This window comes from Odontesthes bonariensis, chromosome 2 (genome assembly GCF_027942865.1).
Source record: "Odontesthes bonariensis isolate fOdoBon6 chromosome 2, fOdoBon6.hap1, whole genome shotgun sequence".
Lineage (NCBI taxonomy): Eukaryota > Metazoa > Chordata > Actinopteri > Atheriniformes > Atherinopsidae > Odontesthes > Odontesthes bonariensis.
Window position 1 is genome coordinate 36,104,169 of NC_134507.1, and position 25,674 is coordinate 36,129,842.

Genomic DNA, 25,674 nt, shown 5'->3' on the forward strand with positions numbered 1-25,674 from the left:
CCAAAGAAGGAAAGTGGTCTGTCAGAGTACCTGCAAACTGTCATGGAGAATTCCAACATGGACAGAGTTAATGAGTGTGATGAGATGAGAGCTGTCATGCAGGCTTACTCCAGAAAGAGAGAGATCAGTGCTCAGGAGTGTGTGACTCGTGCATGTGGAATAAAGATGAAGAAGTGCTCACGCAGTGTTGTGTTCATTCCTACTGATGACAATCCAGTGAAAATGAGTCGGCCCATGTCATTCTTGGAGGACACCCCGTCAGAGTCTTGTAATGTCTGGATGACGAGTTTGAGTGACAAATACAAAGCCAGACCCGAGACCCCAGAGTATGAGGAGATGTGCTCGGCTGATTTTGCTGCTGCCTGCAGGTTTGTCAGTGCAGACCACTCAAAGCGGGATGGTGTTTCACCACTTCTGAATGAGCTGGGATTTGTCCAAAGGCGGAAAAATGATAAGCCCTCTGTCATCAGATATTACCAATGTTCCAAGGAGAAACACCCCGAGCAGTTTTATGCCAGATTACTGAGACTGTACCTTCCTCACCGATCCGAGTATGAAATACCAAGTGCCCATCTTCCAACCTACGAGTCTTTGTACAACTCTGGCTGGGTGCAGCTGCCAGGCTCAAACCGTCCTGAGAGCGTGAAAAGCATTATACAAACACACAGAGACTAATATGAGAAACACACTGAGGAGATTGAGAATGCACTTGTAGAGTTTGAGGAGAGCAGAGAGCATGTGATGGATGAATGGTGTAATCTGGCTCCTGAATCTGAAGTTGTGATGATGAGCTGCAGCAAAGAGAGCCAGACGATGAGCAGGAACATGTGCCCGACTATTGTCCTCAGTCTGCTGCTGTGACAGAACTGAGAGCCATCAGAGAACCCCCAGCTGTGGATCCAGCTGTGCTGCGGCAGATGTATCAGAACCTGAAGCAGAAGCAGGCCTGTGTGTTCCATGCTATCAGAGACTGCTGCATTAAACTTGTGTGTGGCCTAAATCCAGAGCAGTTTTTCTTTTATGTCAACGGTGGTGCAGGAACAGGAAAGTCCCACCTGATGAAATGCATTTACTCAGAGGCATCTAAGATACTGAGCAAACTGCAGCTACATGCAGAGGAGTTTGACATATCAAAGCCAACTGTTTTACTCTCTTCTTTCACTGGAACTGCAGCTTTCAGCATCTGTGGCACAACACTGCACTCTCTGCTGAAGCTTCCACGCAGTCTGAAAGCACCAATCCAAGGACTCGCTAACCAACTGGATGAACTCAGATCTGAACCTTTTAATGCTCAAATCATCATTATCGATGAGATCTCCATGGTTTCAAAGCCTCTTTTTGCTTATGTGGACGCACGACTGAAACAGATCAAAGGCAATCAGAGAGCGTTTGGTGGAATGTCAGTTTTAGCTGTTGGAGATTTCTATCAGCTGCCGCCTGTGCGCCAGTCTAAACCTCTGTGTGTACACGACCCAGCAGATACTGACCTGTGGCAGGAACATTTTCAGATGATCACTCTGACTGAGATCATGAGACAGAAGGATGATGTTGCCTTTGCAGACGTGCTGAACAGGATTGGGGTGAAACCAAAGGCAGATCAAATCAAAATCAAATCAAATTTATTTATATAGCACATTTCATGTACAAACAGTTCAAAGTGCTTTACATAAAATAAAAGCATTGCAGCAGGGAGTGCAAGAAGCATTAAAAATACATAAAAGAATATAAAGAGAAACAAATAAAATCATTTAAATGAATTTAAAAACAGGCAACAGTCTAGATAAGTTAAAAGATATTTCATGCATAGACACATGAGAAAAGAAATGTCTTTAACCTGGATTTAAAAATGTCTACATTTGGTGAAAGTTTAATCTCCACTGGCAGTTTGTTCCACTTGTTTGCAGCATAACAGCTAAATGCTGCTTCTCCATGTTTAGTCTGGACTCTGGACTGGACCAGCTGACCTGAGCCCTTGGATCTAAGAGCTCTGCTGGGTTTATATTCTCTGAACATATCACAGATGTATTTTGGGCCTAAACCGTTCTGGGATTTGTAAACCATCAGCAGGCTTTTAAAATCTATTCTGTGACTGACTGGAAGCCAGTGTAAAGATTTTAAAACTGGTGTGATGTGTTCAGATCTCTTAGTCCGGGTTAAAACTCTAGCAGCAGCGTTCTGGATGAGCTGCAGATGTTTTTTTGGGAAGTCCAGTTAAAAGAGCATTACAGTAATCGAGTCTACTGGAGATGAATGCATGGTTGGGTTTCTCCTGGTCTTTTTGGGAGAGGAAACCTTTAATTCTGTTGATGTTTCTGAGGTGGTAAAAAGCTGCCTTGGTGACAGCTTTGATGTGGCTGCTGAAAGTCAGATCTGAGTCTATCAACACTCCGAGGTTACGAACTTGGTCAGTGATTGTAAGGTCCAGAGTCTCAAGATATTTACCAACGCTGAACCTCTTCTCTTTGCTACCAAACAGAATGATCTCAGTTTTGTCTTCATTTAATTGTAGAAAATTCTCTCTCATCCAGGTGTTTACTTCCTCCAGACACTGACACAGTACGTCTGCTGGGCTGCAGTCGTCCGGTGACAGAGACACATAAAGTTGTGTATCGTCTGCATAACTGTGATAATTGATGTTAAAATTCTGCAATATCTGACCCAAAGGGAGCATATACAAGTTAAACAGAAGAGGTCCAAGAATTGACCCCTGGGGGACTCCACAAGTCATGGCCACTCGCTCAGATTCATAGCTGCCAATTGTAACAAAATAACTCCGGCCTTCTAAGTAGGACCTGAACCAGTTAAGGACCGCTCCAGAAAGTCCAACCCAGTTTTCCAGCCTGTGCAACAGGATTCTGTGATCTATAGTATCAAACGCAGCACTGAGGTCCAACAGAACCAGGACTGAAACATTACCAGAATCAGTATTCAACCTAATGTCGTTTAACACTTTGACCAGAGCTGTTTCAGTGCTGTGATGACGTCTGAAGCCTGATTGAAAGTTATCAAGACTTCCACTTTCATTCAGAAAGTCGTTGAGCTGGTTAAATACAACTTTCTTAATCATCTTAGATATAAAAGAGAGGTTAGAGACAGGTCTGTAGTTGTTCATCATAGAGGCGTCTTGAGTTCTCTTCTTTAGGAGTGGCTTAATGGCAGCTGTCTTTAGTGACTTTGGAAAAATGCCTGATGCCAGTGAGCTGTTAACTATTCGTAGGAGATCACTTTCTACTGAGGTAAAAACAGTTTTTAAAAAGTCGGATGGTGTTATGTCCAGAGAACAAGTTGTTGATTTCAGATGCCGAACTGTTTCCTCTAGGATTTTTAAATTAACAATATTAAATTGTGACATAACGTCAGAGTTATTTCTAGGTTTTAGACACAGATTAGTTTTCTTGTTTGTCTGTGTTGCGTGAATGTTTTGTCTAATCGTTTTGATTTTTTGGCTAAAAAAGTTGGCAAATTCGTTGCATTTCTCAGTGGAAAGGAGGTCTGGGTTTGACTGTTTAGGAGGATTTGGGAGTTTTTCAACCATAGCAAACAGAGTTCGAGACTTGTTGACATTCTTATTAATCATTTCAGATAAATGCAGCTGTCTGGCCTTGCACAGCTCATTGTTATAACTACGCAGGCTTTCTTTGTACAGCTCATAGTGAATCTGAAGCTTTGTTTTCTTCCATTTACGTTCAGCTTTCCTGCATTCTCTTTTCAGGTTTTTGACCGTAGTGGTGTTTCTCCATGGGGTTTTCTGTTTGATCAAGGTGCTCTTGATTCTTATCGATGCAACAGCTTCCATTACATTCAAAATTTTCAAGTTGAAATGATCCAGCAGTACTTCAACCGACTCTGCGCTGATTGTTGGTAACATAGCTATGGCCTCCCTAAACTGAGCACTTGTGTTCTCATTAATGTACCTCTTCTTAACTGAGAAGCTGGTTGTTTGAACATTCTGAGTGATCAATAAATCAAATAAAATACAAAAATGGACAGACAAGGCCAAATCAATAACAACAACAGAAGAAATATCAACACCTTTAGAAATGACCAGGTCCAGAATGTGACCTCGAAGGTGGGTAGGTTGTGTTACAGGCAGAAAATGAAGCCGAGAGAATAAAACAGGTGTCAAAATTTAGACTGTGGCTGTTCTTTGAATTCAGATGGAACTGAAGGTTTATGGATTGTTTCCATTACTGATAATTTCTAACCCAACTTTCACAATATTATAGCAAAGGGAGAAAAACACAGAATACCAACACACACCAACAGGATACACATGATCATCATCATCATCATCATCATCATCATCATCATCATCATCATCATCATCATCATCATCATCACTCAGTCACACAAGCTGCTGCTGCTTCATCCTCTCAGGTCGCATCGTCCTGTTCACCATCACTTCCATCTGTAGAGAGAAGAAATAAGAGAGGAGATAAAGGAGTGTTTCAGAGCATCTCTTGCTCAGCTGTCAGCTGCCATCAGCTTTAATAAATGTAATAAATAATAAATAAAGTCTAATAAAATACTGCTGAGAGCTGCAGGGACCTCCAACCCTCTACTGACCTCAGAGTCTGCAGTTTGTTGTGTGGACTCTTCACAAGATCAGACAGCTCCTTCACATCTGATTCCTTCAGGTTGTTGTAACGTAGGTCCAGTTGTGTCAGATGGGAGGGGTTGGACTTAAGAGCAGAGACCAGAGAAGCACAGCTGCTCTCTGACAAACTGCAGCCCCTCAATCTGAATAAAGAATAAAACATGTGAGCTGAAGCCAACAGGATGCAGGTTAAAACAGTCAAACAGAACATGTGAAAAAGAGCTCTCATTAATATTAATGACAACATGCTGCTGCTTCAATAAAGACGGAGTGACTTCAGCTCTTAAACTCTGCCAGCTCCACCAGTGGCTCCATCCATACAAACTCATGTTGTGCAGCCAAATGATTCAAGTTTCAAAGAAAACAAACATGTCAGGAGGAACTTTGGAGCATCCAGAGGTGGACAGATTGATCAGTTTGGCTGATTAATGGATGCTGATGGACGCTTTGACTAACTATCAGAATCAGTGGAGTTTGAGGCTGATGGTTGGGAGACCTCCCCCATCTCCAGCAGGAAGCTACAAAGCTGAAGTCAAGGAGGAGTCAGAGTGTTAAGTTCAGTGTTTCCGTTCAGTCTTTAAACATCCCAGCTTCCATCAGAGTCACATGATTTAGAAGCAGACAGAAACACAGCCGGCAGCAGCTCCACTGAGAGACTCATCTTCAGGAAATCTGGACTAATGAGCAGATCAGTACAGATGCTCGCTACCAAAGCAGAAACTAAAATATGTATCTTCTGCTGTTATTGGCTCATCCTGTTTTGTTAGTGATGATCTCAGCTCAGCAAAGAACACCATGTGAGCAAAGCATCTTCTCACACTGACAGTCAGCTGTTTTGCTGGAGTGAACCGGGCAGACAATACAGCCTCTAAATAAGGCATTATCTGTCTTTATTTCACCAATACTTTAAGACCAATGACTGAATGAACGCGTACTATTTCACTGTTAGCTCAGAGCTGTTGTTATTTGGGGCTTTCTATGCACGCGTCTAGTGGCGCGGCACGCGCCGATGATGTCATCCCCCTGTATTGTCTAAGCCCGGTTCACTCCCGTTATATGGATATACGTGGATCTCGAGTGATATAAATAGCGTCCGAAGGACGGCGACTTTCACCAAACTGTTATCGGTGAGTAGATGAACGTATTTTATGCCAGAAATAAAGTTCAGGTTTAAAAAAACCGAACTTCCCCTTTAAGGCCCTCGGCCTCTGGAGAAGTCACTCAACCTCCCTCCTTCATGCAAAGTCGAGTGTGTCATCACCCAGCAAGGATTGGCTCTTTTGGCCCTTCTGCCCTAAATTCCTCAGGTTTATCTTGTCTTTTTGATTCCCTTGTTCCCTCAATAAACCTTTAAACTCCAACTTAGCATGTGGAAATATTTCATGTTACTCTCCTCTAACCCAAGCCGAGCTCTGTAGCTGCAGCCTTTGTGTGTCACTCTTTTAAGATTTTTAAGATTTAAGATCAGATTTATTGGTCATGCATACATGCATACACACGAAATTTGTCCTCCGCTTTTAACCCATCCAGGTTGGCACCTGTTGACACGCACACGCACACGCACACGCACAGGGTCACACACTCAGAGAGACAGATGCCAACCTGGAGCGGTGGGCAGCAATTCAGCGCCCGGGGAGCATGGGGGTACGGTGCCTTGCTCAAGGGCCCCTCGACCGTGACAAGGAGGTGGACTGACACCCCTCCAGCTATCAGTTCCACCAATTTTTGAGTGGCGAGAGTGGGAATCGAACCACCAACCTTCCGGTTATTGAATGACCGACTCTTACCACTCTGCAGACCGCCATGCTTTCTGTAGGACTGACAGACCTTTCTTCCAAGATATTAATACAGAAAGGACAACTTGTTTTTCTCTTACTTTGACTCACTTTAAAAAGTTTCCAGAAAGAAGTACATTTAAAAAGCTTAAACTGAACTTTGGTTATTTATTTATTTATTTATTTATTTATTTTCAGAGTTTCTCATGTTCAAAACGGACAGCAAAACTAAATCTACACTTCAGGACTTACTGTGATAGAAAAAATCTGATCCTTTATGCTCACATTATCATTTCTACTTCTGTGTAACTGCTTAAGTTGACGTATGCATGAGATTAATAGCTGCACTCTGGAGATCACCACTGTCCGCTCTAAGAACTGAGTGTCCCACAGCCTGGGCGGTATCAACACCACTATCTGCTCCCCGCAGGACAGAAGGAAATGTCTCATGCATAGACGCAAGCACCCGTCTTCTCTGCCCTATAAAAGCTTCCTGAGAACTCTGCATCTCTGAACATTTGCATCACAGCTTCTGTATGTAAACGTTCTCTTGCTGCAGGATAATTAATGTCCTCTGCTTTTGAACTTCAGACCGTATTCCTGAGTATTCTTATTCATTTTCCTGACATACTGAAAACATGCAGTCATCATGACTGAGGAGTCTGGGGAGGAAATATCTGATTAAAACAGCAACATTTCTGTGGACTGTGGGGAGCTGTTGTTGGAGAGCTGTCTTTATCTGTCTGATAAAAAGCTGTAAAATATCCTTTTTTGTTCCATTTTAATATTAGGAGTCAGACTTGGTGAGCAGTACGACTTGCAGATCCTGATTTTAGTCATCTACAGGCATCTGTTTATAAAAGTCACTTGGACATGATTTTTTTCCCAGTGTGTTCAAACATGTCTTATTCACTTCCAGTAACACTTAGAAGGATTCTGTGTGTTTGGGAAATACATTCAGCTTCTGATTCACTAAAGGATCATGTGGCTTTGTCGCCCGTTAAATGGCAGCAAACCAGAGGCTCCACATCTGTCTAATTCACAGTCGCCTTCACAAAGGCTCAGGTTCACCTCAAACCAAACATACAGATATCATCACTCTGTTCCAGTGCAGTGAGTCCACATTTCAAGGAGGTTTGATGCTCACATTTAGAGGGAAAAACAGCTCATATTTCTGTAAAGTAGTTTACTTTGGGTATGTGATGGATCTGTGTTTGAGGACAAATCTACAGGAATGGAAATGAGTTAAAGTAAAAGAGCACTTTGGTATTTCTTTAAGCTGTGTGTGTTATGTTTCATTATCAGAGTTATTTAAGCCAGATAATCAAAAGGCAGAACAGATCAACCTGTTTCATTGATCAAGGTACCTGGAAGCTGTTTTTAATCCATTTAAGCCAGAATTATGTCAGCTCTCAGCTGAAAAGGTCATGAATCCTTACCTGAGTTTTTCCAGTCTGCAGTTTGGACTCTTCAGTCCAGCAGAAAGCTGCTTCACTCCTGAATCCTGCAGCTTGTTGTTACTCAGGTCCAGTTCTGTCGGGCTGGAGGACTGGGAGCTGAGAACTGAGGACAGAGCTGCACATCCTTCATCTGAGAGGTTACAGCCACTCAGTCTGAGGAGGAAATGAGATGGAAGGAAATAACTTGATCCATTAATCCATCAAACTACATTTGAATTTGATTAGTGGAAGAATTCTGTTTCCCTGTTTGTTTCTGTTTATATGTCCATGGAAATAAAGTAAAAACATAAAATAAAAAAAGCTAAATAGAGTTTTTTTTCTCTGTTAATAAGTAAACAATGTATTTATAAAGAAATATATCTATGTTTGTACGTACACAGCTTTGTTGGAGGCTTTGACCACTGGCAGCAGCCTCAGAAGAGCCTCCTCTGAAGAAGAGTATTTCTTCAGGTCAAACTCATCCAGATCTTTTCCTGATGACAGTAAGATGAAGACCAGAGCTGACCACTGAGCAGGAGACAGGTTATCTGTGGAGAGACTTCCTGAACTCAGGGCCTGTTGGATCTCCTCCACCAGAGAATGATCATTCAGTTCATTCAGACAGTGGAACAGATTGATGCTTCTCTCTGCAGACAGATCCTCACTGATCTTCTTCTTGATGTAGTCGACTGTTTCCTGATTGGTCTGTGAGCTACTTCCTGTCTGTGTCAGCAGGCCTCGTAGGAGCCTCTGATTGGTCTGCAGGGAAAGACCCAGGAGGAAGCGGAGGAACAGGTCCAGGTGTCCATTTGGACTCTGTAAGGTCTTGTTCACAGCACTCTGGTAGAAGACAGTCCCTTTGCTTGATCTAAAGGTGTTGTAGGTTGTTTCTTCTTCTCCCATGAGATTAACTCCAGAGTTGATGAAGGTCAGATGCACATGAAGAGCAGCCAGAAACTCCTGAACACTCAGATGGATGAAGCAGAACACCTTCTGCTGGTACAGCCCTCTCTCCTCTTTAAAGATCTGTGTGAACACTCCTGAGTACACTGAGGCTGCTGAGATATCGATACCACACTCTGTCAGGTCTGATTCATAGAAGATCAGGTTTCCTTTCTGCAGCTGCTCAAAAGCCAGTTTTCCCAGAGACTCAATCATCTTCCTGCTCTCTGGACTCCAGTGTGGATCTGTCTCAGCTCCTCCATCATACTTGAGCTTCTTCAGTTTGGCCTGAACCACCAGGAAGTGGATGTACATCTCAGTCAGGGTGCTGGGCAGCTCTGCTCCCTCTCTGGTTTCCAACACATCCTCCAGAACTGTAGCAGTGATCCAGCAGAAGACCGGGATGTGGCACATGATGTGGAGGCTTCGGGATGTCTTGATGTGGGAGATGATCCTGCTGGCATGCTTCTTATCTCTGAATCTCTTCCTGAAGTACTCCTCCTTCTGTGGGTCAGTGAACCCTCTGACCTCTGTCACCATGCCAACACAGCCAGCAGGGATCTGATTGGCTGCTGCAGGTCGTGAGGTTATCCAGAGGCGAGCAGAGGGAAGCAGGTTCCCCCTGATGAGGTTTGTCAGCAGCACATCCACTGAGGTGGGCTCTGTAGCATCAGTCAGGGGCTCCTTGCTGTGGAAGTCCAGAGGAAGTCGACACTCATCCAGACCGCTCAAGATGAACACAACCTGGAACTCTTCAAAGCTGCAGATTCCTGCTTCTTTGGTCTCAGTAAAGAAGTGATGAACAAGTTCCACCAAGCTGAACTTTCTCTCTTTCAGCACATTCAGCTCTCTGAAAGTGAATGGAAACATGAGCTGGATGTCCTGGTTGGCTTTGCCTTCAGCCCAGTCCAGAGTGAACTTCTGTGTGAAGACTTTTTTCCCAATGCCAGCCACTCCCTTTGTCATCACTGTTCTGATTGGTTCATCTCTTTTACGTAAAGCTTTAAAGATGTCTTCTTGTCTGATGTTTGTTTCTGGTCTATTTGGTTTCCTGGATGCTGTTTCAATCTGTCTGACCTCGTGTTCATCACAGACCTCTCCGGTCCCTCCCTCTGTGATGAAGGGCTCGATGTAGATCTGATTCAGAGGGGTTGGGTTTCCTGCTTTAGGAATCCCCTCAAACACACACTGGAACTTCTTCTTTAGCCTATATTTCAGTTTACGTTGACAAACTGCAGCAACGGTTTCTGAGTGAACACGGATAAAATTTTGTCAGTGTTTCATAAAAAAAGATAAAAAAAATCTAAGCTTCATTAAGTATTTGAATATCTGTTGTTCTGTGTGCTGAGACATCAGTAAATGTGTCATTTATCCAGCAGGTTAAACCTTTAGAGGAATCCTCTTACTGCTCTGCAGACGGTCAGCCAGCTCCTCCTGCTTCATTCTCCTCAGGAAGTGAACTGTGATCTTCACTAATGCCTCTCTGCTGCTCCTCTGCTCTTCATCCTCACCCTCCCTCTGACTCTCTAAGCATTCTGGGTAATCTGGACTCAGAACCTTCTGGATCTTCTTCAGCTCCTCCTTCACAAAAGTGAGCATGTTGTCCTCCAGCAGCTGGAACAGAAAACTATATGATTGAGCCAATCAGACTGAAACCATGGAGCCAAACATCAGATCCATGTTGGACACACTGACAATCCACTGGTCTACAAGGTGCAGCATGGAGATGACTGTGAACAGAATTGATGGAAAAGTAGTTGTTGTCCATGTACAGACCATAAATATGGAGTCCAGCTGTGTTTGATGCTGCTGGGCAGACTGACCACTGGGACCCTCTGAGCTCTGCTGGTCCACTCTGTGGAGGAATCATGAAGAACTAGAACATTTCTGAAGAAATTTAGAAGGGGCCTGCCAAAGTGTGCGTATCGCTCAACCAATCATGGCTGCTCAGGAATGGTTCGCAAGGCCTAAAGAAGAATCATTCAAGCCTAAAAGGCATCAAAGGATGACATGGATGCTTCTTCTTAAAGCGGTGAACTGTCCCTTTAAAGAGGCGAACTGTCCCTTTAAAGCGGTGAACTGTCCCTTTAAAGCGCTTAATTGTGCTGTTGAAACTTCAAAGGACTGGCTGGGCCACTAATAGCCTGGTTTCTATGGTAATTAATCTCCCTCAATTAACTGACAGTTAAGCTGCCCCAGGTGCTGCTACACTAATTATATGAGACTCAGGCTTCTCAGAGCCAAAAAAACCTCTACGAACAGATGCTTCCCATTCGGAAACCGTAAGAGCTACGGAAAAAATTCTCGCAGAATGAGCGAGAGACGCCTTTGGACTTCAATATTCCTGCGTTTCAGATCTGTAGCACATTCACAGTGAAAGCACGGATGAATGGTGTTACAGTGCCGCCGCCGCGCCCCCCCCTCCCCTCTTTTCTGTCTTCTCAAACCCCAGCTGGTCGAGGCGGATGGCCACCCTTCCTGAGTCTGGTTCTGCCAGAGGTTTCTTCCTGTTAAAAGGGAGTCGTTTCTCTCCACAGTCGCCTCACGCACGCTCAGGACGGGAGATTGGACCGAAAAACAAAAAGTTTTCGGTGCAATCTGTTGGTTTCCTTAGCAAGGAAATTGTTTTTGAATTGGCTCTATATGAACGAATTGGATTATTTTATGAATAATTATGATTACAATGAATTGAATTCCAATTGGCTTGAATTGGACTTTATTATCTAAGTGCCTTGAGATGACATTTGTTGTATTTGGCGCGATATAAATAAAAATGAATTGAATTGAATTGAATCAATAAAGCGAGGGCAACGGCATGGCTAACAACTGCAGACAGACTAAATGCGTAAGTTAGGAACGTTTCACACCATTGTCAATTGTTACACATTTATTTTACTGTCCTCATGTATTTATGCTCTCCTCTTTGTGTTATAATTTGTTTCCATAAAGCAAGCTGAATTGTCTCTGTATGAGATGTACAGCACACATATACTGGCCCTGCTCAGTTTATTAATAACCCAATAATCGACACGCATCATCATACTTTGTGACTATATTATCCTGTGTGTGACCCACATATTAATTTTTCACTGTTACATCTCAACAGGAGCAATCTTAACAGCCAAAAGCGTACCTGGCAGCAGGTGAAGGTAAAGTACAGAAACATATTTCAGAGTGGTAAGTAGCCTTTGAAGAAATGTGTTTGTCCAATAAAGAGAGCACCAAACTAGATATGGAACACAAGAAACTGAAAATAAAAAAGATCAAGCTAGAGATTATGAAACTGGAGAGGAGAGAATTGAAACATGTAAGAGAATTGAAACATGTAATAATAATTAAACAATTCAACACAACTTGAACTCAAACTTGTCATTATTGTACGGTTCATGCAAAGTGTTAGAAATGTGTTTTTTACATTTATATTCACAGTGGGGTGCCATGACCTAAACGTGTGGAAAGTTATAAATCATCTCTCTCCATTTAGCCTTCTTACACTTGCTCTGACTTAAACTGCTACTGTGTCAATGCTAAATTATGAAAAGAAGTTCTAACTCAAAGGTCACAACAATAAGGATCAATGGAAATATGTGTCCCTGTATAGGTCCTTCACTGTTTCAGGAGAAAGTGAGTCCTTTCAGGCACTAGAACCTGCCCGGACTCAAATAAGAAAAGAATTCAGCCTGAAAAGTTGTCTACAAGACAAAATGTATAAAATATGAAGTATACTATCAAATTTAAGATGGCTCTGTCAGAAGTTAGCCATTTAGCCTCAATGTTGGAAATGAAATGAGCTCCATCACAGATCATCTGTATGCTATCTGTAGGATAGAAGTCAATGATGAGGTTTCACAGGGCATAAATGTAACATTGCTCAGCATTACTCAAAGGGGTTGATGTGGTGTTTTTCAAAATGAGAAATCCAGTTCAGAGTCTATGGACAATTATGTATGTACCTGTACATTTAGGATATGGAAAAATTTTCAGTTTACGTAGTCAGCCTCCACGGGTCCAGCAGGGGCCTGGATGTGTGCATGGGTACAGTGTAGTGCACCAATAACATTAGGGAAGCCTGAGGGAGATGATGAACTTAATGCAAATACTTCAACCAGTAGGTTGTTTTACATTATCAGCTACTGTAAATGTGGAGCAGCAACCCTCCAATCCCTCTGTTAACTCAAAACCCATCCGTTCAAGTGTGCTTACCTCCAGTGATTGCTCCGTTCTGTGTATTTTTAATATGGTATGATGTTTTAATTCCTGCGTTTTATCTAATATCTTGTTTGTACAGTGTCCTTGACTGTTTTGAAAGGAGCTTTCAATAATTTGTATCATTAACATTATTACCTGTCCCCCATTTTTCTGAGTCTGGTCCTACGTGTGTGTAAATTGGATGTTTGTTAGGTATTGATTAGTTTTAATGAGTACCATGTTCTCTCTCATTTAATTTCATGCTCAATACGTGTGTATAGTTGCGTTTCTTTAGTTGCACTGGCAGCGACTGATTGATTTTTCGAGACAGTGAAAGTGGTGATATGATAACCACAGTTTTTGTTTCGTTTTTTAGACAAGACATGAGTTGCGGGAGCGCAGAATTCGAGGTGAACATTTCTTTCGGGAGTCTGTTTCAGCCAGTCGGACATTCTTTGAGTTGCAGCTAAGCTAAGCTTCAACTTTAGCCTGCCCAGGAGAAGGCTCGTTCAGCAGCATAAGTTACCATGGTTACTCAGCGGGCATTCAAATAAGCCACGTTCGTGGAACGGAACTCTCTCTAAGTTTAGCCAGAAGTAGCGAGAAAAGCAAGGCTTTCCGCTAAGCCAGCTTTGTGGAATATCCTTCTGATTGAGTCTAGTCCACCTCACTTCAATTTTGTGTCTGAAACACGAGAAAACCAGAGGGGTGGGGGTGTTTGTGCCATGTTCAGGGACAATATACCCACCCACAAGTTGTCATTTGAGGTTTTTTCATCATTTGAATATGTGTCATTCAAAATGGAGATAAAACAATCTTCTATACTTTATATCACCATTTACAAACCACCACAGAATTGTTTTATTGATGATTTTACTGAACTACTTTCAGTTGTGTGCACTGCTTTTGACTGTTTAGTCATAACAGGGGACTTGAATGTGCATGTGGATGTAGCCCATAACAAGGAAGCTAAAGAGCTCACTGCTTTCCTTGAAATGTTTGGTCTAACTGCATGTGACTAAGCCCACCCACAACAGAGGGCACACTCTAGATGTGCTCTTTTCAAGGGGTGTTGTTATTTCAAATGTGGATGTCGTCGATGTTGCTTTATCTGATCATTTCTGTGTTTTCTTCGACCTGTCTGTTACACCCAAACCAGCAGCTGGGTCTGCAGTTGTTCGGGGAAGACTCATGAATGACAGAACAGGGACACAGTTTATGGAAATGATTAGGTTTGAGAAGACCCCATCTTCTAATGTTGATGATGTGTTGAACTCTTACACATCAAGTCTCTTAAATGTTTTGGACACCATTGCTCCTGTCAAGGTTAGAATGGTTAAAAGTAGGCAAAGGGCGCCATGGAGGAAAGAAGAGTCGGTCAGGGCACAGAAAAGGGAGTGCCGGAGAGCCGAACGAAAATGGCGCAAGTCAAAGCTCTAGGTTCATTATGAGACTTACAAAGAAAAGCTATGTGTGTTCAAGCAGACTTTGCGTAGAACGAGGGAGAGTTATTTTTCTGAAATCATCAAAAACTGCAGTTACAACTCTCGTGTCCTGTTTGCTACAGTAAACAGATTAACAAACCCTCCAGTTTCACTGCCTTTAGAACTCATTTCTACATCCAAGTTTAAGGAGTTTGCAATATTCTTTAATGACAAAGTTCAAGGCATTAAAAATGCAATAATTTCCACAACACAAATAACTACTCTGCAGCCAGCTAGACACCTAGAGCTGACACATTTCACACCTGTTACTGACAAAACAGTCGAAGAGATCATCTGCAGTCTGAGATCATCAACGTGCTGCCTTGATGAGTTGCCCACTAGATTCCTAAAGTCTGTGCTGAGCAGTTTGTTACCACAACTCGCTCATCTAGTCAACATCTCACTCCAGACTGGAACATTTCCAAAGGCCTTAAAAACTGCTGTCATTAAGTCCATTCTAAAGAAGAGCAATCTTGATGCCACAGTACTGAACAACTACCGGCCCATATCAAACCTGCCATTCTTAGGCAAAGTCCTAGAAAAAGTTATATACCAACAGCTTAGTGACTTTCTCCTGTCTAACAAGATTAAGATTAAGATCTGATTTATTGGTCATGCATACACATGAAATTTGTCCTCCGCTTTTAACCCGTCCAGGTTGGCACCTGTTGACACACACATGCATATGGTCACACACTCAGAGACAGATGCCAACCTGGAGCGGTGGGCAGCCATGAAGCACCCAGGGAGCATGGGGGGTACAGTGCCTTGCTCAAGGGCACCTCAGCCATGACAAGGAGGTGGACTGACACCCCTCCAGCCATCAGTTCCACAAATCTTTTTTTTTTTTTTTTTTGAGTGGCGAGAGTGGGAATCAAACGGCCAACCTTCCAGTTATTGGACGACCGACTCTAACCACTGAGCCACGGCCGCCCCAATGCTTTTGAAACTTTCCAATCAGGCTTTAGGCCCCACCACAGCACTGAGACAGCTCTGATCAAGGTGACAAATGACATCCACCTGAACACAGATGCAAGTAAAGTCACAGTCTTAGTTCTGCTGGACCTGAGTGCTGCATTTGTCACAGTTGACCATGCGATCTTATTACAGAGGTTAGAAGACTGGGTGGGAATCTCTGGTCGTGCTTTAAACTGGTTCAAGTCCTATCTGGAGGACAGGAAATATTTTGTTGAAATTGGTAACTGTGTCTCAGACCAAATGGCTATGACCTGTGGGGTTCCCCAGGGGTCAATCCTGGGACCCGTATTGTTCAATCTGTACATGCTTCCACTAGGCCAACTAATACGCAGCTATAATGTGTCCTACCAAAACTATGCAGATGACACTCAGATCTACGTGTCACTGATGGCAGGAGAACACGGGCCTATAGATACATTGTGTCACTGCATCGAACAGATCAGTGTGTGGATGCAAAACAATTTTCTCCAGCTAAACTCAGACAAAACTGAAATCATTGTCTGTGGCCCACAGAAACAAAGAGAAAGTGTTATCAGTCACATTGAGACTCTCTCTCTAAAACCTAATAATCAAGTTAGAAATCTCGGGGTAATATTGGACTCAGACCTGAACTTTAACAGCCACATTAAATCAGTAACATCGGCAGCTTTTTACCATCTAAAAAACATTGCCAGAATCAAAGGAATAGTGTCTAAACCAGACTTAGAAAGACTGATCCATGCGTTTGTCTCCAGCAGGTTAGACTGCTGTAACGGCCTGCTCACGGGGCTCTCTAAACGGGCTGTAAGACAGTTGCAGTACATCCAGAATGCTGCTGCTCGAGTCCTGACTAGAACCAGGAAATACGACCATATTAGTCCAGTGCTCAGGTCTCTGCACTGGCTTCCTGTCGCTCAGAGAATAGACTTTAAAACAGCTCTGCTCATGTACAAGTCTCTTCATGGTCTAGCGCCAAAGTACATCTCTGACATGTCAGAGCCATATGAACTAACTGGGACTCTGAGAACCTCAGGGAGGGGTCTCCTGCTGGGGCCCAGAGTCAGGACTAAACAAGGTGAGGCCGCGTTTCAGTTTTATGCTCCTAAAATCTGGAACAGCCTTCCAGAAGACGTGAGGCAGGCCTCAACTCTGACAATGTTTAAATCCAGGCTGGAGACTTCCGGCTTAGCAACTGATGGAGTAAGACATGCCTGCGGGAGCTCCTGAGAAACTCTCTTAAATGAACATATAGGGCTTTTTCGCGAACTTTATATTATTACATTTTGACTCCACAAGCTCCTTGCGACTACATTACGTGCCAAAATGCCAGCAAAACAGAAACATGCTAACAACTCGGCGGCTACGCTAACGAAGCCTACACCTACGGCTGTACCCCCTGGGAGTGATGCGGCCACCCCTCCAGAGGAAGCTACCACCGTTTCGAGCATAACTTCTGCGGACTTCAAGGCTGAACTCCTCGCCGCTCTTCGAGAAGAGATGGTAGGCATTTTTAAGACGGAATTGAAGACGGCAATGACGGTTAACTTTGCTCAGGTGAAGTCCGAGCCGCAGAGTGTGAAGGCAGAGCTAAATGCTAACATGGCGTCTTTCCGATCGGAGGTGGATGGTCTTAAGGTAACTGTGACTGACATGGAGGGCTCGCTGTCGTCATGCACTGACGATGTGGTTTCACTCAAAAGTAAGGTGGACAAACTTTCGGCCCAGGTTGTTGCTCTTGACGGTAGATGTGAAGATTTGGAGGCGAGGTCTCGCCGTAACAACATCAGGATAATAGGACTACCCGAGGAACACGGCACGGTTGACGCGTCCACAGTTTCCACCTTGCTGAAAGACGCTCTCGACATAGGAAAAGAGCTAGTTGTGGACCGTGCGCATCGATCCCTACAGCCTAAACCAAAACCCGGTGAGCGCCCCCGTCCCATAATAGCACGTTTACATTACTATGCAGACTGTGCCGATATCCTGCAACGTGGCAGAACCCAGCGGCAGTTCAAGGTGAAGGACTCGACTATCTCCATCTTCCCAGACTACACCACACGCACAGCCAAAGCCCGTGCAGCCTTCAGTGACATCAGACGCCAGCTCAGGGGCATTCCTGAGATAAGGTTTGGGCTGTTACATCCAGCGCGTCTCCGGATCACCAGAGGGGATGTCACAAGTGAATTTACATCGCCTAAGGAAGCCGCAGCTTTTGTGAAAACACTCAAGTAGACCTGGGTTTGTTACTGCACAGTTATTGAAGCGCAGGTTTGGGTGTAGGTGTCATTGCAGTTAAGTTACTTAAATAAAAAAAGTAGTGCTGAAAGGTTTTTAACAACACGGTCTACTAAAAGGTTTTGAATAATATACCATTACTTTAGACATGTTCAGTTAATTTTTATATAAATGGCACCTTAACCCCTATTGCTCTAATAACCAGTCAACATGCGTATGTATGCACAGATTTCCTAGATGGTTCTGAGTCTTGTGTTGTTCAATACTTAAGCCCTATCTTTAACTATACATTTTTTTTTTTTTTTTTTTTTCTAAATGTTTCCGGGAGCTCCGATCAAGTCGGAGCAAGGTGACGACGACTCTTTGGTCCAAAGCCGTGAGTTTGTTCTTTTGGTTCATGACTCCGTGTGGAGTTAGCACTGGTATCCTATCATTTGGGGATGGGATAGTGGTAGGTGCTCTGGGGGGAGGGTGTGGGATTTTGGGTGAGTTCGATAAGTCAATTTATTTTTGTTTTTTGTTTGTTTTTTCTCTTCCTTTTCTTTTTCCGCTTTATCCCTGGAGTGTGGGGTTATCTTAATTCCCATTTCGTATGGGTAATGTCTCAAGTTCAAATGTAAGATTTATCAGCTGGAATATTAAAGGTCTAGGGGGCGCTGTTAAGCGATGTAGGGTGTTCTCCCATTTGAAGCGCTTGAAACCTGACATTGTGTTTTTGCAGGAAACCCACATGAGGAATTAAGATCAAGTCAGACTGAAATGTCCCTGGGTATCTGAGGTATTCCACTCTAGTTTCAACTCAAAGGCCAGAGGGGTTGCCATCTTGATCGGTAAATCTGTCCCATTCACCCTGACTAATATCATTTCTGACAGCGATGGAAGATATCTGATAATTTCAGGTACTTTGTTTCGTGAGCCTGTCCTATTAGTTAATGTATATGCACCAAATTTTGATAATCCTTGTTTTATGAACAAGTTGTTTAAACGCCTGCCCTCTCTGAGTGACTGTTTTTTTATTCTTGGAGGGGACATAAACTGTGCTATTGACCCTCAATTAGACCGTTCTAAACCTGGCTCAACCCAATCACTAATGGCCAAGGCTCTTTGCAATTTCATGTCTAGCAATGGCTATGTCGACCCCTGGAGATTTCGTAATCCGAGCAGTAAGCAATACTCTTTTTATTCGCATGTGCACAAGACTTTTTCTCGCATAGACGCTAAACTTATACCAAAAGTAACAAATGTCACGTATCACCCAATTATTGTCTCAGATCACTCACTCAGATCTCCTCCGGACCTCGCTATCCCACCCAGTGGCGATTTAACACTTCACTTCTATCAGATGACAAATTTCATAAGTTTATTACTCGTGCTATAGAGGATTTTACTGCTCTTAACCAATCTGATTCGGAACCGATCTCTAAAGCACTACTATGGGAATCCTTAAAAGCATATTTGCGAGGTCAGATAATTTCATACTCTGCACACATAAGGAAATTAAGGACCTCAACTATTCAGAAACTCTCATCTGACTTAGAATCAGTGGACCAACAGCTTGCGACCACCCCATCTGACGATCTTTTAAAGCGTCGCGTGACCTTACAAACTGAGCTAGAGCTTATCACAACTAACGAGGCGGAGCACCTGTTGCTTCATTCCCGTTCCAAATATTATGAACATGGCGACAAGTCTGGTAGGTTGCTAGTTCACCAGTTACGTCGTCAAGCAGCTTCGCGTCTAATACCTCGCATTAAGGATGGATCCGGAGCCTTGCAGGAGGACCCAGATGTTATTAACTCTGTCTTTTCGTCTTTTTATGAATCCTTGTACAAGTCTGAAGTTTCATCAGATTCGGCTGATATGCACAGGTTTTTAGACGAACTTCAGTTTCCTTCCACAAATCCAGAATTGGTTCAACAACTAGACTCTGCTCTGACCATTCAGGAATTAAACTCAGCTTTACAAAGCATGCAAACTAATAAAGCCCCGGGACCAGACAGGTTTCCGGTCGAGTTTTTTAAAGCTTTTCAGGTCAAACTTACTCCATTACTTCACTCTGTTTATTCTGAATCTTTATCACTCGGCTCTCTTCCCCCTACATTGAGACAAGCCTCTATTAATGTTCTCTTAAAAAAGGACAAAGATGCTGATATTTGTACCTCCTATAGGCCAATCTCCTTAATGAACGTCGACACAAAGATTCTTGCAAAGGCCTTGGCCGGCGACTTGAAAAGGTCCTTCCAACAATAATTTCTAAGGAACAGACTGGCTTTATAAAGGGGCGTCAGCTCTATAATGTTCGCACTTTGCTTAACATAATCTACTCGAAAGAAACATCAACCGCACCTGAAGTAGTGATATCGATCGACGCTGAAAAGGCGTTCGATCGAGTTGAATGGTATTATTTATTTTTAGTCTTCGCTAAATTCGGATTTGGTGAAATTCTTATATCATGGTTACGCCTTCTCTATACACTCCCCTGTGCCAATATTACCACTAATAACACTCAATCCGGTTATTTTTTAATAAATAGAGGTTGTAGACAGGGTTGCCCCCTTTCTCCTCTCTTGTTTGCACTTGCAATAGAGCCATTGTCTATGTACTTGAGGACCTCTCTCATCTTTGATGGCATCACCAGGACTCACACAGATTTGAAATTATCGTTATATGCCGATGACCTGCTACTTTACGTCACAAATCCAGTAGGAGACTGCCCCGCCATTATTTCACTCTTTTGTAGATTCGGACGGTTTTCAGGATATAAAGTTAACGTTGCCAAGAGTGAATGTTATCCTGTCAATAAACTAGCGATGCAACTCTCCCAGTCAGACATCCCTTTCAAATTGAGCCCTTTAGGTATCTTGGGGTTAACATAGCCAGGTCGTTCAAATCTCTTTATTCTGAAAATGTATCCCCCCTTTTAGCCGAGATTAAAGCGGCAGTCGGCAACTTTTTTTTAGTCATATTAGCTTGAACTGTCATGGGATTCTGGAAGTAGAATATTAAATAGGCTGTTTAGAAAAAATAACGAAATCTGTAGCTCCCTCTGAAGCCTGTAATCATGCTTGCAAAAACCGAGCGCTCCCGGCTGTTTTTAACCAATCAAGTTAGGGTGGAGGAATCCTACCTGTCAATCACAGCTTGTGCACACGCTGCTGAGCGTGAGTCTGCCCCAGCTTGTGTGCGCTCACACTGGTGTGAACTCACGTGCACAACCTCGTCCACAGAGGGGGAGGGGTTTGGGGGGGCGATTCGGAGCTTGTTAGAGGTTGGGGGAGGGACCTGAAAGTTGTATCAGTTCGAATTTTCCGACTTTAGACTCGCAATTTTGAAAACCTGCCTACTGCAGCTTTAAGGCAGACTTTCAAAAATGGGGTTCCCTTCCTCTCTCTTTGATTGGGAGAATAAATACTGTGAAGATGAATGTTCTGCCAAAATTTCTATTTCTTTTTCAATGTTTGCCTATATTTTTACCAAAAAGTTTTTTTAAAACAGTTGACTCAATTATTTGTCATTTTTTGTGGAATGGCAAGATACCTAGAGTTAGACAAAAAGTACTTCAGAACTGTAAGTCTATGGCGGCCTCTCTCTGCCAAATTTTCAATTCTACTACTGGGCTGCAAACATAGCTAAAATTATACTCTGGTCCAAGTCAATTGATGTACCTTGGTATCAGCTGGAAGCACAGTCGTGTCCCCCAGTCTCTCTTTCTGCTTTACTGACCGGCCCAACGACCGCTAAACCCTCTGGCCTTGCCTTCAACCCTGTGGTTATTGCAACACTCAAGATTTGGTTTCAGTTTAGGAAACAGTTTAAATTTACTGCTCCCACAGCTTTAACCCCATTGTTAAAGAACCCTGTTTTTAAAACCGCGTTTACTGATTCCACTTTCTCCTTATGGCATGATAAGGGACTGAAATGTTTTGAGGATTTCTATAAGGAAGAGATCTTTTGTTCTTTCGCAGACCTGGTTACTCAATTCAATCTTCCACCCTCTCATCTTTTGGGGTGAACTCTTACAAGTTAATCCTTCAAAAAGGTCTTTAATCTCAAAAGTTTACAATTCCATCCAATCTTACGATGATCATTTATCCACCAACACAAAGGAGACCTGGGAGCGTGAGCTGGGAGTGATTTTTGATCAAAGCTGGTGGGAATCCGCACTTAAAGTCATTCACAAAACCTCTGTTTGTGCCCGTTTGACCTTAATACAATTTAAAGTTTTATTTAGATGCCATTATTCGAAAACAAGGTTGGCACAGATTTTCCAAAATATGGTAGATGTCTGTGACAGATGCGGAGGCTCACCCTGCAATCTTACGCATATGTTTTTCTCTTGTCCAGCTCTTACGAATTTTTGGCAAATTTACTTCAACACCATGTCCAAGGTACTCTCAAGGACTATTCACACTTCACCACATACTGGCATTTTTGGTCTTCCAGAAGACTATACCCTATACTCCGCTAAAGAATTGGAAGTAATAGCTTTTACCTCTGTAATCGCTAAACGCCACCTCCTTCTGAATTGGAAATCCAGAACACAATGGATCAAAGAGACTATGTCATTTTTGAAAGTAGAGAAAATTAGATATTCAAGTAGAAGAAACTTGAGCAAATTTTACAGTAAATGGCAACCATTTATGGATTTTTTTTGCAACAACATAACCCCCCCTCCTTTCTTCTTTTATTTATTTAATTTAATTTTTTTCTATTATTTATGTAATTTATCTGTTATGTTTATGCGGACAGTTTAATCATCTTGTCATAAATCCTTTTTCATTGTATAGTCTATTTGGCCTTTTTTTTCTGCAATCGTTTGTTCTTAAAACATAAAAATATAATCTGTATCTAAGGGTGTATACAAACATGTTTAATGATCACAGCATTGTATACCGCTATATGTAAGTGCCTATGTTACTCTAATTAATTAATTAATGATTATTTTTAATGTTTTTTTTATTTTTTATTTCTTTTTAATGATTTTATTGCCTTCTTGTGATTTTATGTAGCTGTAAAGCACTTTGAATTACCCTGTGTACGAATTGTGCTCTATAAATAAAATTGCCTTGCCTTGCCTTGCGGATCATCATTCTGTCTCACGGTTTGTCAGAAGTGACTTCTAGCCGAGCACAGTCTAGTACTCTATCTGTTGCTAATATAAATCTGTTTTTGTTCAGTTTCCGGATCTGCTTGTGTGCCAGCCTGCCAGCTCGCCTGCCATCCCTGCCATCCCCTCAAACCAACCTGCAGCTATTTCCCCTGGACCCCCTCTCCAGCCCATACCCCCTTGGACCAGAGCTCCACCTTCCCACACCTTCCTTTATAAATAAACTTGTTCTTGGTCAGTTGGTGTCATATTTGGGTTCCTAGCAGAGGCGTGACAAAATCAATGACTGTTAGAACGGAGCTGTTTGGTGTCTTTGAGTCTTGGTGTCAGGTTTAAATGGGCTGTAATGAAAATCAAATCCACACTTGCATGCTTTTCTCATGATCACTGTAAAGCTAAAACTGTCATATCTACTGTCATGTGGCACACAGCTAAAGAACACCTGAAAGCAAAGTACTTACCCTTTAGCAGGCCGATCCCGTTTCTCTTTGTGGATTATGGGAGGTTCCATGTGCAGGTCACTCTTCCTCCTGATGATAAAAATGGGTACAATAATCTTCAATCCTTCACACAGCAGTACAAAGTACTGTGGTGCTGTACAGTCCCCAACTAAATCAGCTAAACCCACAGATTATCAGCATTTCTAATTCCATTTTAAACCGTATAGCTACAGTTGGCTGAAGATGGTTCAGAACCTTCTTCATGTCTGAATGAGCACTCTGGGGTTTTTCTGAGAAAAAGGTTGCAGCGGCTCACTTATTCGTTTTTACTCCATAACATTTACATATCTACATATTACATACCACCTGTGCAGACAACAGGTGGTACGTGTGGGTTCCCATAATTCATCCCCCCTCACACTCAACACTGGATCCACTCAAGACTGTGTGCTGAGTTCCCTGCTGTACTCCCTGTACACACATGACTGTGTGTCCACATCAGACAGGAATGTCATCATTAAGTTTGCTGACGACACAGCCAGGTTAATCTCCCATAATAAGGAGGAGGCCTACAGGAAGGAGGTCATCCACCTGGAGAGCTGGTGCCGGGAGAATAATCTCCTGCGGAACACCAGGACCTGTCCTGGTCACTGCACGTTAAAAGGACTGTTAAAAAGGCCAGGCAGCGTCTGTTCCACCTCAGACGCCTCAGAGACTTCAGGCTCCCCCTGAAGGTGCTCAGGAACTTTTACACCTGCACCACTGAGAGCATCTTGAGTGGGAGCATCACCACATGGATGGGCAGCTGCATAAAACAGGACCTCTTGGCCCTTAGGAAAGTAGTCCGCTCAGCTGAGTGACTATCAGAACAACCAGTGGCGTGCACAGACATTTTGGGGGTCAAGTGCTCAGGGGGAGAAAAAGGGCACTTTTTAGCGCACGTGGAACACTATATTATAAAAAAATGACACGCACATGTTGAATGAAATTACACGTTGAATGCTCTAAAGCAGCATCCTCGTTGGTGCCATGTCTTTAAAGATGTTGATGACCTCGCTGTGATTTATCGCATGTCTTTTTCGATGGCAAGCAAGAGAAGGTCAGAGAGCCTTTCTTCACCACACAGGCTTCTTAGTTTACTTTTGATGATTTTCAGCTTGGAAAATGATCTTTCAACTGAAGCAGTAATGTTGCATATATTTGGATCATTTTGACAAAGGCAGGAAAGATCAGCTGGCCATTGTTTCCCCTCAGTATTGAAAGTATTTCTTGTAGGTTCTTTGAAGTAAAGCTGGAGTAGAAGACCTTTAGTTCTGTCTTCAGCTGCTTCTCATCTTCTCCATAGAACTCACAGAGAATGTGCACAGCTTCCATGGCTTCTGTACTTGGTGTGCCTATCCAGTTAGCATGTACAGTTAAGGGCTGGAATGACTCAATGATTCTTGATCTAGGGGTTCCAGTGTTCTCCCCTTTGAATCTCCTGTTCATCTCCTCAGTCATAATATCCAGGAAGGTGAAATACACGCTACTCCTATTAGACGAAGTAAAACTTTTAGGTGTCATAATTGACAATAAATTATCTTGGAACAAACACATACAAAGGGTTGTTACGAAAATGGGAAATGCATTATCAATAATTAAAAGATGTGCTAAGTATTTTACACACTTACTGGCCAAGCAAGTAATTCAGGCTCTGGTATTATCAAATCTGGATTACTGTTCTATTGTCTGGTCTTCTATATCAGGTGGTAATATAAGGAAATTACAATTGGTCCAGAACAAAGCAGCAAGAGTAGCTCTTTCATGTAATTGGAGAACAAATGTAACGAAAATGCACAAATCTTTAGGTTGGTTAAATGTAAGAAATAGGCTTTTGTCTCTAGCCTACTTATGTTTTAGCTCACTGGTTCATACTCATTCAACAAGACATGCAGTTGGAGGGTGTTTCACCTTACCTAGATCCAAGACAACAATGCAACGTTCAGTTATGTATAGGGCAATGCATCAATGGAACCTACTGCCTCAGAACATTACTCAGTTAAATATTCATGCATTTAAAATACAAATCAAAAATTATTATATGAATATCAACTTTATGTGATGCAGCTGTTTTTTTTCTTCTTTCTTTTCTCCTTTTTTCTTGTGCTGTCTGACGTTATTTATGTTTTGTAACCTTTAGCGATAATTTATGAGGAAAACACTTATGTATTGTTTGTGTTATTTCTTTTCCATGGTATTTTTGTTTTATCCTTTATGTATGTAGTAGGTTGTTAATTGTCAATTGGAAGGACCCTAGGAATATTATCATGTATGTCATGTTTACCGCCACTCTGTGTGGCTGATATTTGTATCTGTAAATGATTAATTGGAAGGACCCCAGGAAGAATAGCTGCTGCTAAAAGCAAAAGCTAATGGGGATCTAATAAAAACAAACAAACAAACTCCTGAAAAATGCCTCCACTGACTCAAACTGAGCACCTTGAGACACTGTTACTGCACAACAAAATGAT

The 25,674-nt window shown here is 42.6% G+C and overlaps 1 protein-coding gene across 1 annotated transcript in view; it reads right to left on the reverse strand.

The window, feature by feature from the left end:
* Nucleotides 1–7,558: 7,558 nt before the first annotated feature.
* Nucleotides 7,559–25,674, reverse strand: part of LOC142387965 (protein NLRC3-like) — a 36,807-nt gene continuing 18,691 nt past the window's right edge. The window contains exons 4-9 of the mRNA XM_075472761.1: nucleotides 23,186–23,254; nucleotides 10,530–10,608; nucleotides 10,160–10,367; nucleotides 9,831–10,000; nucleotides 8,314–9,710; nucleotides 7,559–7,598 (exon numbers count right to left, since the gene is read on the reverse strand). Of these exons, the coding sequence (XP_075328876.1) occupies nucleotides 7,559–7,598; nucleotides 8,314–9,710; nucleotides 9,831–10,000; nucleotides 10,160–10,367; nucleotides 10,530–10,608; nucleotides 23,186–23,254 (1,963 nt within the window). The remainder of the gene's footprint in view (nucleotides 7,599–8,313; nucleotides 9,711–9,830; nucleotides 10,001–10,159; nucleotides 10,368–10,529; nucleotides 10,609–23,185; nucleotides 23,255–25,674) is intronic.